General features: G+C 26.9%; 1 protein-coding gene across 1 annotated transcript in view; it reads left to right on the top strand.

The window, feature by feature from the left end:
• LOC100212328 (muscle-specific protein 300 kDa) overlaps positions 1 to 17,664 on the top strand; it is a 97,955-nt gene extending 80,291 nt beyond the window's left edge. Inside the window, 6 exon segments of the mRNA XM_065811562.1 lie at positions 1,531 to 10,850; positions 12,149 to 16,627; positions 16,711 to 16,805; positions 17,141 to 17,186; positions 17,314 to 17,397; positions 17,501 to 17,664. Of these exon segments, the coding sequence (XP_065667634.1) occupies positions 1,531 to 10,850; positions 12,149 to 16,627; positions 16,711 to 16,805; positions 17,141 to 17,186; positions 17,314 to 17,397; positions 17,501 to 17,611 (14,135 nt within the window). The 3' untranslated portion in view covers positions 17,612 to 17,664.
• The last annotated feature ends 834 nt before the right edge of the window (positions 17,665 to 18,498 follow it).

Here is an 18,498-nt window from a genome sequence, read left to right as displayed (position 1 = left end):
CTATAATAACTGTAAATAAAAACTATATAATAAATAACTTTAATAAAGTTAATAGTTTAGTTTTATAAATTTAATTTAATATTTAAAATAAATCATTGTCAAATTTATTTATTGTTACATTAAAATTATTTATAAATTTAAGGTTTGAAACATCTTATTAAAAAAAAGACATTTTATTTCTCGCTTTCAAACAGTTTAAAACCTGGAAAATTTTATGATTTAAGAGCTAAAATAAACTTAAAATGAGTGTCTATATTAAAACTTAAACAAATAAGTTTGTGTAAACTTTTTTTACCTTTTTTTTAAAGATGCATTTAACATATAACCAATTTGTTAGAAAACTAAATTTATAATTATATATATATATACACACACACAGAGTGTTAGCCAGCCCAATGGTACTGCATATAATGTGTAATTCCCAACGGGTTTAAAATATCTCTCTGTATATATCATTATTTTTGCATATTCACACAGTCCGCGCATATTTTGAACTTTATATTTTGAACTTTAAGGTTGCAAAATATGCGTGGACTTTACACAGTCCACGCATATTTTGCAACCTTAAAGTTCAAAAATCCCAACTGGAATTCTAACAGTTTTTTTAGAAAAATGGAATTAAAGAGGAGTAATAAAAAAAAAGAATGTTTTTTTTTTGCCTCAATAAAAGTTCTTCATATCTAGATAATATCCACTAAACCCAAGTCTTTAGTCGATTTATGTACTGAAACATTTACAGCTCTCTATTTTTGTATGTCATCAATGTTGTTTTATGCTAAGCTAGGTATGCAAAGATATTTGTGTATATACAATAGCAAGCAAATAGGAAAAGAAAAGTGAACAATAACAAGTTTTTTTTAAAAACTATACTTAATATATACTTAATATTATTAAAGGAAAGTTTTATAAACATATACAAATTTTAAAAAATAAATATTTAGATTTTTTTTTGAGCAGATATATATGCAAAATAAATATTTGGTATGTAATTTTGGTATAAATTATCTCATAAGTTTTCTATGGAATTAAGGTCAGGACTTGTGCAGGGCATTCTCTTGTTATAATACTATTCATCATTAATTTTTCTATGGTTGGTAAGAATTCTTGTAATATTTTGATATATTAGAATTTTTTTTTAATTCTGCTGCTGACTCTAAGCAACTAAAATTTGCAGAGCACTTAAAAATAAACCACATAGTATAAACAACATGCGCTCAAAAATAAACCACTTAAGATAAACAAATATATGAGAATTCTTTATTTCCTACTCATTAAATTAAACGTTGTTTCTGTTCACTTTTAAGCTTTTTTATACTTTTCACTTTTTTTTGCTTGTCAATGTGTGGGTGTGTGTATATATGTATGTATATATATATATATATATATATATATATATATATATATATATATATGTATATATATATATATATATATATAGATAGATAGATAGATAGATAGATAGATAGATAGATAGATAGATACAGGTATAGATATATATAGATAAAATAATTTTATGTCATTTTTGTTTAGAAAAGTCAGCTGAGTGTGAACAACTTAAAAAGCTACTTACAGATGAACAACTAAAAAAAGCTTTACTTGAAAATGAATTGCAAACAACTCGTTCACAAATTAAGATTTTGCAACTAAATTGCTGCAAGTTAGAAGACAAACTTCAAGACTTAGCTTCATTGTCATCTGATCAAGTTGCCAAAGAACTTGAATTAAACCAGGTTATTGTATCGTTAAATGAGGATTTGGAGTTAAAAACAAAAAGTTTTAAAGCTTTGCAGGAAAATATGGCAAAGTCTGTAGAAGAAAAAGATAATCATATTGAGATAATTACTAAGCAACTTAGTGGCACTTCAAGTGAAAATATTGCATTAAAAAATCAACTTGAAGCAATTTTTAAAAAAGTTGAAGAAAACCAGAAAGCAGACGAGAAAGAAAAGAATGCTATTATGACTGAACTTCATATGAAAGAAGAAACTCTGAACAAATTGGTTGCAGAAATTGAAAATTTTCAACAATTGGTAGAATGTTTGTCTAGTGATAAATCAAAGTTAGAAATTGAGATTAGCGAGAAAAATAATTTGGTTGAAGTATTTAATGCAAATCTGCGATCAAAAGAGGAGGCTGTCAAATCTATGCTTGATCAAGTCGAGTTACTGCAAAATGATTTATTTTTAAGTAAAAATAATATAGAAAATCTTTTGCTAACTATAAATGAAAAAGACTTGTATTCAGAATCATTAAAAATATCTATTGCAGAACAAACTGTTGTTATTGATCGACTAAAGGAAGAAATTACTAACACTGAAACATCCTATCAAAATGATCTTAGAGAAGCTAATGAAATTTATAGTGATCTTCAAAAACAGTTTGAAAGTGCTTTGTTGTCTGAGGCATCTTTAAAAACAATACTTATCAATAAAGAAGTTGATTTTGAAAATAGACTAGCTCAGATGAATAACATAATCAATGAATATGAAGAAAATGTTACAAGTTTGAATAGTAGCATACTATCAAAGAATGAAGCCATAAAATTGCTTCACTCAAAACTTCAACATATTGATGACTATGACCATATGTTAAAGCAAAAGAGTGAAGAAATAAATGAACTATGTGATCTTTTAAAAAATATGAAAGATTCAATGAGTGTATTAAATGAGGAAAAACAAGATGTTGTGATTAAGTTAAATAGTAAAGAGTTAGAGTTAGCTAACACATTAAAACATATGCATCAATTAATGGAAAAACTTGAAAATTTACAATCTCAGAGTGTTGAAAGTAACTTGATCAGGGAAAAACTCAATATTGCTTTGATAAATAATGAAGAAGAAAATAAAAACTTAAAGATATCTCTTAATTCAAAAGTTGAAGAATTTGCTTCACTAAGTGTTGAAGTTGCGATGTTGACAGAAACTCAAAAAGAATTAAACAATCTGCTTTCGATTGAAAAAGAAAATAACAAAGTGAAAGATGAACAAATAAAAAGACTGAGGGAACAAATTGATGGTCTAAAAGTTGAGGCGGAAATGAAATGCAGCTTAGAGGAACTTCTAGAAACCAAAGAATGTGAAATAGTAATGCTAAACTCATCACTTAGTAAATTGAAGCATAAAAATGAAGAAGCAGAGATTTGTAATTTAAATTTAAATATGGAACTGCAAAAGTCCAATGCTGATAGAGAAACTTGGCAACAAGAACAAGAGCATTTATGTTCCATTATTTCATCAAAAGAAAATGACTGTTATCGAATCTCTGAAGAACTAAAAAAATGTTGTGAAACCTATAATCAACTTCAAGAAAACACCAATAAAAACAATCATGAATTAGTTGTTGAATTAAAATTTGAACTGAATGAAAAGTTACATCAAATTGAAGTTTTAGAAGACATTAGCAGAGAACAGTATAATAAGTTTGAAAAAGAACTCAAAGAAAAGGAAGAACTTTGTAAAGAAGCCGAAAAATGTCTTAAAATCAGCGAAGATCGTCTTTTAAATATAGAAAAAGATTTAAGAGCTAGTTTAGAGGCTTATTCAAAGGCTCAAAATGATTTTAAGATAAAAGAAGAAGAATGCTCTAATGTTATAGAAGAACTTGTTAAAAGTAAGGAGTGTTTCTTGAAAGTTGAAAATGAACTTAGAATAAAAGAAGAAGAATGCTCTAATGTTATAGAAGAACTTGTTAAAAGTAAAGAGTGTTTCTTGAAAGTTGAAAATGAACTTAGAGTTAAAGAGGATGAATGCTCTAATGTTATGAAAGAGTTTTTATTTAATAAGGAGTATTGCATTAAACTTGAAAATGATCTTAAAGTAAAAGAAGAATATTGCTCTAAGCTTGAACATAACACCAAAGCAAAAGAGGATGAATGCATAAGTTTTGCAAAGGAATTTAAACATAGCAGTGAATATCTTTTAAAACTTGAAAACGAGCTTAGAACAAAACAAGATTATTGTTGTAATATTGAAAAAGATCTCGAAGTGTACAAGGATCATTGTTTTAAGGTTGAAAGTGACTTACAAAATTTTAAAGAGTATTACTCTAATGTTGAAAAAGAATATCATACAATGAAAGAATTATCAGCTTCAGCTCAGGAAAAAATTTCATGTTTAGAAAACACAATTGAAAGTAAATCAGCAGAGCTTTTACATCTTAACCAAATAAATGATGATTTAATGTCAAAGTATCAACAGGCTCAGTTTGAAAAAGATTCAGGCAATCAAATTATATCAGAGCTTCAAAGTGCTGTTAGAATTAGAGCAACTGAATATGAGGCTTTATCGAAATCACTTAAAAACTTCACAGCTTATTGTGATGAACTTTTGCCTTATCAATCATCTGATGAAAATATGGATATTTTGAAAGTAGAAAAACTTATGAAAGTTTTAGATTTAAAAGAAACAGAATTAAAACAAACCATGGAAATGCTTAACACAAAAGAACATGATTTATCTCTTAAAGAAACCATGATTAATGACCTAAATTGTGATTTGGTATCAATCAAAAACATATTAAAATTAAAAGAAGATGAACTAAACACAACTAAAGAAATCAATAAAAGTTTAACAGAAGATTATAACTCTTTAAAAACAAAAACAGCAAGAATTTTAAAGCAATGTCAGACTCTAAAAAAAGATTTTGCTGAAAAACAAAATGAGTTTGAAAAGCTTTTAAAATCCCATACTTCTTCTGAAAGTAATCTTGTCAGTTTGAATAATTGTTACAAAGAGTTACAGGTAGAGCAAGAAATGAACCAAATCACAATAATAAATTTAAAAGATGAAATAAAAAGATTAACAGAGTTCCAGAAAACAAAAGATAAGCAGTTGATTAATCAAACTCCACCAAATGAAATTCTTTTAGATGATAAATCTTTAAGTTATTCAAAAATCTGTGAGACAGAAATACTTTTGCAGTCTTCAGATCTTACGTTACAACAAGTAGAAAATAAAGAGTTTAGTGCTGAGTTGCATTGTGATAATAATATTGATAATGTAATGAAGCTTGATCATTTAACCAATGATAAAGAAAATTTCACTGATTTAGTCAAATCTAAAAATGATGAAATCTCAAAGTTAAAGTTAATGAATGAAGATCAAAAAGCAGTTATAACAAAGATGAAGAAAAAGTTATCACTAATGAAGAAAGCTGAAATACTCCTTGCCAAAGAATTACAAGATAAATCATCTTTACGGCACAGCGAGAATGAAAAACTAAATAATGAAATAGCTAAACTAAAAGTTCTTTTAGAATCATCTAACATGGAAAAATCTTTGCTTGCTTCAAAAAACAAAAAGCTCTTTAGTTTAATGAAAATTCTTGGTGAAGAAAGTGAAGACATTGACAGTTTAGGAGAATTTATCAATAATTTCAAGACTTTAAAATCATCAGAAGATGTTGAATTACTTCATCAAAATAATCTAAATCTTCAAGATAAATATAACTGTTTAGAAAACAAATATCTCAATAAGACTAGAGAAGTTGAAAAGCTGCAGGCAGATATTAAAAAACTAATTAATGAAAGTGTTCAGTATAAGGAAGAAATTCAAAGTTTGAAAAAAGAATTAGAGAAGCAAACTCAAAGTTTAGATGAAAACCTACACAAAGAACGATTAAACATTAAGGCTGAAATGGAAAACATTTTTGAGCAAGAAAAACAGAAAATATTAATATTTGCGCATGAAGAGTATGAAATTATGAAAAATAAAGTTGTTGAAGAAAACTACAAATTGATGGAGGAAAAATTTAACAGGGAAAAAATGGTTATGTTAGAATCATCAGCTCTAGAAAACGCAGAGTTTCAAAAGAATTATATAAAAGAAAATGAAATTCGGATAGAAGAGTTGATATTTAAACATGAAAGTGAAATTAAATTATTAAACCATCAAATAGTTGTTTTACAGAACAAGCTTGATCATGTTACATTACACGAAAGTTTATATCAGGCAGAGATAGAAAAATGTGCTTACATTTCAAAACCTGTTAAACAAGAAGTTGAAATTGCTGATGTTGTTGAGTTAAAAAGAGCTTTGAATGCAGCAGTTGCTAATCAACAAGAAGCTGAGCATGCTCGTGATTGTGAGAAGCTATTAAAAGAACAGTATTTTAGTGAAATTTTAATTCTTAAGGAGGAAGCAAATAGTTTAAGGGAAGAGTTTGTAAAAGATGAAAATGTAAATGATGAACTTGAAAATTTAAAGCAGCATAAAGACTTAGTAATAAAAAAGCTCAAGTTAAAATTAAAGCAGATAATTGCAGCTAAATCAGCAGATAAAGTCTTATTTGACGATTCTACTGCCAAGTTATTAGCTGTGTTGAATGAAAAGGAAGATCAAATACAGTATCTTGTAAATTCTAATGCCAAAATTTCAAATGTGTTAACTGAAAAAGAAAATCATTTACGAAATCTTGAAGAATCTAATATCAAGTTGTCTGCTGTGTTAACTGAAAGAGAAAATCAAATACAAAGTTTTGAAAATTCTTATGTCAAGTTCTCTGTTGTGTTAGATGAAAAAGAAAATCAAATACATAGTGTTGAAGATTCTAATGTCAAGTTATCTGCTGATTTAGCAGAAAAAACAAATCATATACAGTATCTTAAAGAATCTCATGTCAAGTTGTCTGCAGCGTTAGCTGAAAAAGAAAAGAAAATCCAACATCTTGAAGATTCTAATAGCAAGTTGTCTGCTTTGTCAGATGAAAAAGAAAATCAAATACATAATCTTGAAGATTCTAATGTCAAGTTATCTGCTGGTTTATCTGAAAAAGAAAATCATATACAGTATCTTGAAGATTCTAATATCGAGTTTTCTGCAGTGTTAGCTGAAAAAGAAAAGAAAATCCAAAACCTTGAAGATTATAATACCAAATTGTCTGCTTTGTCTGATGAAAAAGAAAATGAAATACATAATCTTGAAGATTTTAATGTCAAGTTATCTGCTGCTTTATCTGAAAAAGAAAATCATATAAAGTATCATGAAGATTCTTATATCAAGTTGTCTACAGTGTTAGCTGAAAAAGAAAATAAAATCCGTCATCTTGAAGATTCTAACATCAAGTTGTCTGCTTTATTAGCTGAAAAAGAAAATCAAATACGAATACTTGAAGATTCTAATGTCAAGTTATTAGCAGAGTTGCATGGAATAAATCAAAACATTGAAATTGTTGATTTCAATTTTCTATCTGGTAATTTATTAAAAAATAAATTACCAGATAGAAGATCAGATATATCAGATAACAAAAAGTCAGATGACCCAGATAGCAACAACCTACAACTAATAAGTAAATATGAGGCTCACATAGAAGAAAAACAAAATGAAATATTTAATCTTAATCAACAGTTGTTGAAATACAAAGAAATTCTTATGTTGCAAAATACAGAGATTGCTAACCACAATTCTGAGAAGGATGATCTAATTGCAACATTAAAAGAAGAGTTGATGTGGTTTAAAGATTCAATGGCTGAACTCCATCAAAAAGCAGAAAAGTATGATGTGCTATCTCAAGAACACCATGAGTTAAAACAAACCATGCAAAAGAAAAACGAGGAAATTGCTCATAATAGAGAAATTATTGTTCTTAAAGATAATGAACTTTGTTATTTGTCTGAGCAAGAGAAGTTAAATAGAGAAGAGTTAAACTCTGAAATCAGTAAAATTTTATCGGCACTAGAAACAAAGGAATTTATGCTGAAAAATTTGTCAGATAAAGCCAGTTATCTTCAGTCTCAAGTCAATGATCTGACTAAAAAGTGTGACGATTTAGAATCTAATGTTGTAGACTATGATCATTTAAAACAAGATTTAGATGATGAGCGAAGCTCTCATAGTAAATATTTTAAAGAAGTTGAAGATGTCATAATTGAAAAAGATGGTTTAATAGATCAACTGAAAAATAATTGCAATTTTTATGAAGAACAAATGAGAAATTTGCTAAAATATAAAGATGAGTCAGAAAACCTGAAAAAACAATTTGATGAACTCAATAAACTTCTGCTAAATAAAGAATATCAGTTATCACAAGCTTATGACAGCCTAAGCACTAGAGAGGGTCAATTGAATAACCTAAGAGTTGAAATTGCACAGCGTGACCAAATGATTGTAGATTTGCAAGGTATTTTACAAACTAAGGAAGTAGAAACAGAAAGCTCAAAATCATTATCTGAAATGAATGAATCTGTAATTAAATATTTAAATGAAAGTGTAGCACTTAGTAATGATAGCTTAGAGGTTGAAAAATCAAAAGCTTTTTTAAGTCTGCAAAGTAAACATTTGGAAATACAAGAAATGGCTGATAGAATTAAAGAACTTGAAAATATAATTAATAAACAACAATTTGCTCAGGTTATAAGTCAAGAAAACGAAACTTTAGAATCGGAAAGATCTGTTTTTGAAGAATCATGTGAAGAGTCAAGTCGAACTTTAGAAGAGCTTCAAATGTTAAGAGGATTTCTGGAGGGGTCTGAACAAGGTGTTTTTTCATTGCCTATTGATTTCCAAGAAAAACTTGATAAATCTATATGTAGTTTATGCAAAAATAAAAAATTTAGTCTGAACAATAGCAAACTGAATGAAAATATCATAAACAAAGAAGAAGAATATCAGTCAAAAGAAAATATTTTAAATCCTCTCTCAAAAAATGCTTCTCCGTCAAAACCATTTTTAGAAAGTTCTTTGTCCTCATCCAAACATCTTTTAGAAATTTCAGCATCTGCTTCAACGCCAATTAGAGAGAAAAATAAAAAGATATTAAATGTATCTGCAATTGATACGCCTTTAATTGATAAGTCATTGTCTGATAATGTCTCGTGTGAAATTTCTGTTAATGCTAGTACTTTATATAATCAAGAATCCGAACCTGGGTGGGAAGTTTCTGAAGATCTTCTTTCTACAAATTATGCATATGAACAGCCTGTAAATTCTGATCTTGGCTTGATGAAACAAGTTGAAGATCTTATAGAGAACATTGAGAAACTTTCAGCCGTTAAAGAGAGAAAAGAAGTTATTATTACAAAGTTAAAATCAAAGTTAAGGAAAGAAATTGAGGAAAAAGACAAGCTAAAACAAGAAGTCAACTTAGCATCAAGATTTCATGTTGAAATGGAAAATCTAAAAGAAGAAAATGCAATACTTAAACATGAAAATAATAACATGAAAACTTTATTGTTAGAACAAAATAGCTCTATTATTGAATCAAACAAAAATCTTGAACAACTGCAAGAACACAAGGACAAAATTATCAAAAAATTAAAAATTAAAGTCAAGCAGACTATTAAGGACAGAGACCATTTTATTGAAAATTTACAATCTGAAATTGATCGTTTGTCAGAAGAAAAAGATTTACTTTTTAATGAGCTCTCACAAAATCTCCAAGAACAAAACATTAAAATATTAAAATTAGAAGAAAGCAATAAAGTTTTAACAATGACAGTTGAGTCTCTTGAGGCTAAGGCAAAGGAAAATGACTCTGCATTCCAGGAACTTAAAATATCTCATGATTCATGCATTGTGTCTTATGAAAAACAAGTATTTCATGCTAATAATATACAAGAGGAATTGAGCAATCTTCAACTTGTAAACCAAAAGCTAACAGAATCAATTAATGAAAAGCTACATAATTTTGTTAGATTGCAAGATGAATTCAAATGTCTTCAAAGAGAAAATGAAGACCTTAGAGAAGACATAAAGGATATTAAAAAATTAAATGAAGAACTACAGAGAGACTTAAGTGATAAAGAACATCAAAGTAAGAAGCTTGAAAAACTATCTAATAAAATTAAGTTAAACCAAGAGAGTTGGAATGAGGAAAAAACAGCACTAGAAGATGCATTAAGAGTAAAAGAAGATACGCTAGGAAAATTGCTTGATGATCATCTGAATCTACAAAAAGATTTGATGCATCTAAAATCTCAATATCAGATGTTAGAAGAACAAAAAGCAAATGAAATAGAAGAGCTTTATAAAAAGTGTCAAGCTAATGAAGAACTTTTCTCAAACTATCAAGCTCATAAAAAAGAAATAGACCAAAACAATACTCAATTAGAAAATATCAAGATTCTGTTTGATTTAAATGACAATGGACATTTGTTATATGACCAATTATCTGCTTATAAGATAGAAGTAACTTCAAAACTTAATGAAAAAGAAATGGAAATAGAAGAATCAAAATTGGAAATAAGTAACGTATTGAAATTCTTAGATTATATATTAATGAAATGGAATCTTTTTATTAAAGAAATCGTAAATGAAACACCTGAAAATTATAGAATAATTCCTGAAATATCTGATGATGCATCAATTCTCGAATGGCCTGAGAGCTCTTTATCTTCAAGTATAAAGAATTTTATCAATAACACACATGAGTACTTAATGGCTTTGAATACAAAAATGATCGATTTTGAACAGAGATATAGAGAATCAGAATCTTTTTGTCAAAATTTAAAAAGCCAATCACTTAGCGAAAATGAATCTATGAAAATTCTAGTTGCAAAAATAAATGATGTTGAAGAAAAGTTAAACATGAAAGAAGCAGACTTATATGATCTTATGGAAGAAAATCATGAGTTGAAAGATGAACTAGCTGATATTAAAGAACAGTTAACAGAAACAACATTTTTCAAAGATGACTTGGATAATAAACAATCAGCAATAGCGCTTGAAAATCAGTTGTTGAAAAATTCTATTGTTTCATCTGAATCGTGCCTACGAGAGAAGCAGATAATGCTTGATTTAAAAGAAGAAGAAGTTAAAGGGTTAAAAGATGAGATTGTTCACAAATCTGATTACATAAAAAAATTGGAAGATCAAGTACATGAACTTAAAAATGAGTTAGAAGTTTTACTTGAGATGGTAAGATTTTTATTTATCTCAAACACTTTAATTATTTTAAGCTCATATCAAATCACTTTTTATTCATTGAGTCAATTGAATTAGTATTAATTTTTTTTCTTTTTTTTCTTTTTTTTCTTTTGATTGAATCTGAAAAATAACTATTAGATTTTCTTAGTTAGGGTTTATGTTATCAGTTATTATGTCAATCAGGTTAAAAAGATATTTGGAGCAAATGTTTATATGTCTTGTTTTTTTTTTTTAATTTCATAGTTTTACATTATTGCAAATGTCATAGTTTTTTAATGATGTGTCACAAAAATCTTTCATAGTTACAAAAGAAAGGATTGCAAAAATTTACAAAATCCAACCACCACCACCTATAACACCACCAAAAAAAAGGGTTAAAAAATACAAAATCACCAAAAAATTGTGATTATATAAATAGTGACAAAAACACACATAATCACAAAAAAGCGTAACAAAAATTCAATAAATAAAAGAATTACAAAGACACATTGTCACAAAATATTTGAAGAATAATAAAACAATGAATAATAGTTTTAGCAATTTTTTTAAAATATTGTATTTATTCTGTTTGTTACTAGTATTCATGTAATACACGAATATGACAGTCACATTCATAAAACAAACTATACTTACATTCATAAAATGTTTAACTGAGGGAACTTTTTTATAAAGTGTTATATCATTAAGTTAAATTGTAGTTAGCTTAAACTCTAAAGAAGTCAAATTATTAATTGAACATGTCATTTCGAAAAGGACATAAGTCCAAAACTTTTAACAGTTAGTTTATAAGTTTAAATTAAAAATTTTCGTATGATTTATGTTTTTTTTATAAAAAATAAAAAATACATAATTTATATACATTCTTTATTTATCTACTTCTATGTTTAATTTCTTTAGCAACCTAGACATTATTTTAATAAAAATCCTATTTTGGTTGATTTTGAAAAGTTTTAGTAAATGGACTTGTGCCCTTTTCGAAATGAGAGGTTCAATTTAACTTTAATTTTAATTTTAATGGGACCTACTTTACTAATTTGTTATATACTAAATAATTTATAGAAATGATATATAAATTTATAGAAATAATATATAAATTTATAGAAATAATATATAAATTTATAGAAATAATATATTAATAAATATAGAAATACTATATTAATTTATAGAAATAATATATAAGTTTATAGAAATAATATATAACGTTTTTCATATTCAAGGGTGCTATAATGAATGTAAAATGTTTGAAGAAATTTCTAACAAAAGTCTCTTATTTTTTGTTTTTATTTTAGAAGAAAAATGCTCAGGCAAAAGAAACAAGTTTGCTAACTAAACTTGATTCAGCTTTACTTGACAGATATTCATTATCAGGTAGTTTAGAAGTTAAAGAAACAGTTTCTGTCTTTGAGAATCTTATTTCAAAAAATAATAATGCTGATTTAAATAGTATTCCTAATGATATCAACAGAAATGCTAAATTGTTAGATGAAAATAAAACATTTAGCTTATCCTGTGCCCAATGCAGAGATATGATAAGTAAATCTAAACAGTTACAGAAAGAAAGAGACTTTTTCAAAGAGGAGCTAAAGCGCTTTACTAATGAAAAAATCTCAAATAAATCAACCAGTCAATTTGATGATATTAGCTCTGGGCTGCGTACTGATGTAGAACTTGCGCTTAAAGATCGACATGAATACGAAACTGCATTTGAGCTAACCGTGTTAGAACTTGAGCTAAAGTTAAAAAATAGCATTGATGAAATTGCTTTTCTTTCAAACAAAATACGTGATAAAGAGAAGTTGTTAAATGAAAAAGAACATGTAATAGCAGAGTTGAAATCACGCATTGAAGTTTCTGCTGAGTTGCTCTCAAAACAAAAATATTATGAAAAGATTGAGTCTCGATTACGAGAAGCAGATGATTATGTTGCTACACTGAGTAAAGAAAATCGTACATTAGATGAAAACCTTAGTCGCATGAAATTAAGTTATGATAGTTTAAAATTAGAGTTTGAGCTTTTATCTAATGAGAAAAAACAAATTAAATTAGATGCTGATGGCAAACTTGAGGAGGTTCTTTTTAGTAAAGCAGAAGAAATTAAAAACTTAAGAAGCACATTTGATGCAAATATCACAGAAAAAGATCAAATGTTAATTGATCTGAAAAAACGCCTTGCAGATCAGGATCTAGTTGTTCAACATGCTGTTGATGAAGAACACAATCGTTTAACAACAGAAATGACAAGAAAAGAGTTGGCTTTTAATGAAAAAACTGATGCCCTAGAACGTCGTCTAACATCATTATTAATGGAAAAGGAACAACAAGTTCGCCAAACTGTTTCATCAAATAACATTGAAATACAGAAATTTCAAAATGATTTTACTGCACTTCTTGAAGATAAAGATAAACACATAAAGGACATGTCGTCTCAAATTTCAGGAAACTTAGACAGAATAAATGCTTTGGAAAATAATCAAACTCTCCTTCAAACACAGGTTCAAACGTTACAATCTATAATTAAAGATAAGGAAGCACAGAATAACGCATTAATATCTCTCAGAGATGAGATACTTAATAAAAAATCATCAGAAATTGAACAGATAGTATTGAACAAAAGCAAACAATTAAAAGATTTGCGTTTTGAGTTTGAGTCTGTTTTTAGTGAAAAGAATAATATCATTGAAAATATGAGGGCAAAAATCAAAACATTCAATAATGAACAGACTATTATTCAAAGTAATTTAAGAGACGTAATTCAGCAAAACAGGTTGATGGAACAAAGCATTGACGAATCAGAGACTGAAAAAATGGAATTAGATGCCCAAATTTCTTTGCTGACAGAATCTTTAATAAATATTAAAACAGAACTCTTAAATGAGAAAAGCGAAAATCAACAGTTAAAAGAAAGAATGTTGCTAATTATAGATGCAGAAAAGAGTTTTGAAAAAAATCAACTTGTAATTAATGAACTAAATGAAAAAATAAAAAGTTTAGAGTTAGAAAGTTCAAAAAATAAACATGCTGAACAGAGTTTAACAAGTACCATAGAATCAAATTTTATTAATAAAAGCATAGAATTGCTTCCAAATATCAATGGAACTCCTTATCCTTTAAAAGTTGATGAGCATGCTGAGATCGCGTTTGAGGATAGCATTTATTTTCAGAAAATCAAATTATTAGAACAATCTATTAGTAGCTTAAAAATGGAGTTGCTAACAGTCACTTCAGAAAAAGAAAATGCTGAAGAAATCATTCATGATAAATACCAAAACATTTTTTCCAGTCTTCGAGAAGATTTAGATAATGCTCGACAGGCTAATACAGCTCTACAGGAAGAAAATTTTTCTTTGAAAAACCAAATTGATGTTTTTACTAATGTTGATGCTAAAAGATTAAAGTTGCAACAAAGTAATTTATTATCTCACTCCAAGCCTCACTCCGAGAAGCCTCACTCTGTTTTAAGTGTTGGAACTGTTGTGCCTTCAAGCATGCATGCAAAAGATAACGATTCTTTATTGGAACAATCGTTTGATACTTCTCCTATTAAAAGTGAAATTCGACTTGAGTTTATTGAATCAGTTACAGAAGATCAAACTCAAATGGAAGCACCAATAGGATCTGAGGATTGTTCTAAAAAATATATACTGAAGTTAAAAAAACTCTGTAGAAAGTATAAAAAAGATGCACATGAAAGTAAAGACGAAGTATTTATATTAAAGAAGGAACTAGAAGTAATGAAAGAAGACTACCAAAATTCACTTAATAGCATTTTGAATGATCGTCGTCTCTGTGAAAAACAAATTAAAAGCTTACGTGAGGAGGTTGACGAACTGATTCATGGAAAATCTCAACTTATAACATCATTGCAAACAAGTCATGAACAGCAAGCTATGTTTCTAAAGAATCAAATAAGCCAAATCGAAAATTACTATCAAGTTGAAATATCACAGTTAAATGAAAAACTTAATGCAATGGTGCAGGAAACTTTAGAAAAAGATGCTATCATAAATGCTAACAATGAAAGTTTATCACAATTAAATGAGAAATTGTTAAATTTTGATAATGTCTTAAAACAATCTTATTATGAAAATCAGCAAAATCTTGTAAAGTTAAATGATTCTCAGAAATTTATAGAGGAATATCAAAAAGAGTTATATATAAGTAAAAATAATATAACATCGCTAGAAAGTCAACTACAGTATATTGTTAATGAAAACCTTCAATTAGTAGAAAAATTAAAACCTAAAAACAATAAAGATTTTGGAAATGAAAATCCATTATTTGATAAAGCAGAAATCACTTTATATGAACAGTCAATAACTAATTATCAGTTAGAACTTAGTAAATTAAATACGGAGATTGAAAAGGTTCATCAAGAAACGTGTGACTTAGTTGAATGTCATCTTGTTGAGAAGCGTGATTTTGTCCGACAAATTAGTGAGATGCAAACTCGTATTGACCAACTTTTAAAAGAGAAATGCGATAGTGAAGTTACTTTAAAATTCTTAAGAGATGAAATATTTGTAAACGTTCAAGAAAAAGAATTATTAGTTCAACAATGGAAAGCAAAACAAGAAGAAACTCTTATAGAAAATGAAGAAGTTAAAGAAAACTTAAAAAAGGAAGTTCAACTTTTGAATGACGAATTAGCGCATGCGCAAGATGAAGTACTGTTACTTAATGATGCGATATTTGAGTTAACTGACAAGGTAAAATTATTGGAAGAAGCGAGAGATCAAGAGGTATCAAGCTCTTACAAACTAGCTGAAGAGTTACAATTGGTCCATCAAGAAAATGAACGTACTTTTGAGTCTAAAGAACAGTTAGAGATTCAGTTAGAATTTATGATAAAGCAAATTGATTCTTTTACCAGCCAAATAGTCATTTATACTGACGCTATCGCTAGTAAAGATACTGCTATCTTAAACTTGCAAAAAAGTTGTGCAGAATATCAGACTAGTTTACAAAGCGTGCAAATGTGTGTAGATTTTCTCAAACAAGATATGGATATACTTCGAAAAGAAAAAGCTGAGCTAGAAAGCCGTATTCGTCGTGATATTCAGCTAGCGTGGGATAATTTAGTCACCGATAACAATAGTTATCGGGGAGAGGTTTTAAAGAAAGAAAAATATAATCTTGAAATTCGGCGTGAACTGGAAACATTAATGCGCGAGAAAGAATTCCTTTTATCTGCTTTACGCAAACAAGATTCTTCCACATCAAACATAGATAACGAACATTTACAACATCAAATCACGTTATTACAACGTGAAAAAAACGATGCAAATTATCATTTTGATCAAATATGCGTTGAGCTAAAAACTGAAATTGATAAAATAACGAAAGAGAAAAACACTTTAAACTTAAGGCTCGTTACTTTACGTGCAATGCTTGAGCAAGAAGTTAAAGACCATGAGAGGACGAAATTCTACAAAGAACAATTAGTGCAAAACAAATATGATTTCTTTTCAAAATTAAAACAATGTTCTTTTAAGATAAAAAGTGATTTAAATCTATTAAAAAGAGAGACAGTATCAAATATTGCTGAAATGAAAAGTGCTTATCAGCAGTTAAGTGATGTTCTACCAGGAATTATAAAACGTTCAAGCGACAAAAGGTCAGATATTTCATATAAAATAACAGCTGAGCTGACCAAAAATGATCTTTTAAGAAAAATTGAAATTCTACAAGAATCTAAGCAACTATCTGATACAAGATTAGGTGATGTCATTGGTGTTCTTAAAGAGTTAAACCTATTAAAACAAGTTAAAGTAATCTTTTTTTGTTTATCGTTTATGTTTTTCAATAATATTTTATATTTGTGTCTACACCTTTTTGTTTACAATGTTTACAGGAAAAACTTTTAGTTTTGGAGAATCGTCGTGCAGAGCTTCATGAAAATTTCCCTGATCAAACTAAGATGAAATTGCAAAAAAAAATTAATAAAAGGTAGTGTGTATATATATATATATATATATATATATATATATATATATATATATATATATATATATATATATATATATATATATATATATATATATATATATATATATATATATATATATATATATATATATATATATACACACACACATATATATATATATATATACATATATATATATATATATATATATATATATATATATATATATATATATATATATATATATATATATATATATATATATATATATATATATATATAGTTAATTTTAGTTAAAATTAATTTTAAATTAATCATGTTTAAGATTTTCTTAATTTTAATGTATCTTAAATAGGTTATTCGAAAATAAAGTTGAACTGAATGATATTACTAATCTAGAGGTTTGTTAACTTTTTTATTTTTCCTTTTTTAATTTTTTATAGTTTTATATTTTTATTTATAATATATTCATAATATTTATTATTCAAATTAATTTATAGCATAAATATCAAGTACAAGTGTTTTTAGAAAAGTGAAGATGAAAATCAAGATTTAAAGGAGCCAAATAAAAATCGTAACATCAACCAATCTTTTAACTCTGAAGACAATCAGGTATATTCTTAAGTATGGTAAATAATGCATAAATAAAGTATGGTGTTGTTATTTTGATTATATGTTTTTTTTGATTATATACAATTTTAATCGATTTTTTTAGAGTGCTGCTCAATTTTCGCCATTTAGTCCGAGCATTCTTGCAAATTCCGTGGAACTTAATACAAGCCCCTTTGAATTCGAACCTAGTACTCCCAAAATGCAGCGAAATTAGTTTTTATATATTGAATTTTTAATGAATGGATTTTGTCCAGCACATTCTTTTTATACGTATTTTTCACTTAATAAATATATGTATATATATATGTATTTTTATATATTTATATATATATGTATATATATATGTATATATATATATATATATATATATATATATATATATATATATATATATATATATATATATATATGTATATATATATGTATATATATATATATATATATATATATATATATATATATATATATATATATATATATATATATATATATATATATATATATATATATATATATATATATATATATGCATATATGCATGTATATAAATATGTTTATAGGGCAGTTCACAAATGGATTTATATATATACATATAAGTGTGTGCGTGTGTATGTATAACATTATCTAAAGCTATTTAAATGCTAAATATAGTTTTTTGTTAAAATATAATTTGATATTCTTCAGTCGATATTATTCTTGGATTTTATACTGTGGTTTTAGTTAGGTTTGTAATGCGGTGGTAAATTAGTATTCAAAGTTACATGTTTAGATGAAAATATCGGCTTTGCCTCATTTAAGGTGTTGTTTTTTTTTTATACGTTCTGCTAAGGCGATATAATCAAATGAAGAGTGGGTCATTATATTTTGTTTGAAAGCTAATCTAATCTACTTTTCAATAAAAATAATTTTGATAAATCTTTTAAATTTATGAAATTCAGCACTTTAATAAAAATATTGTTACAAAAACGTTAAAAGTCAACTTCGATGGAGCCGGGAAAAAAACCAAAATTAGAATCAAAATCAAATCAAAGTTCATATGTTTAAATCAAAGTTCAGATGTCATTAAACAACTGCAAAAAAAAAAAAAATGGTGGCTTTGAT

Source organism: Hydra vulgaris, chromosome 12, assembly GCF_038396675.1.
Source record: "Hydra vulgaris chromosome 12, alternate assembly HydraT2T_AEP".
Classification (NCBI taxonomy): Eukaryota; Metazoa; Cnidaria; class Hydrozoa; order Anthoathecata; family Hydridae; genus Hydra; species Hydra vulgaris.
Note: the sequence above shows the minus strand (reverse complement) of the source record. Positions and strands in the feature narration are given on the sequence as shown.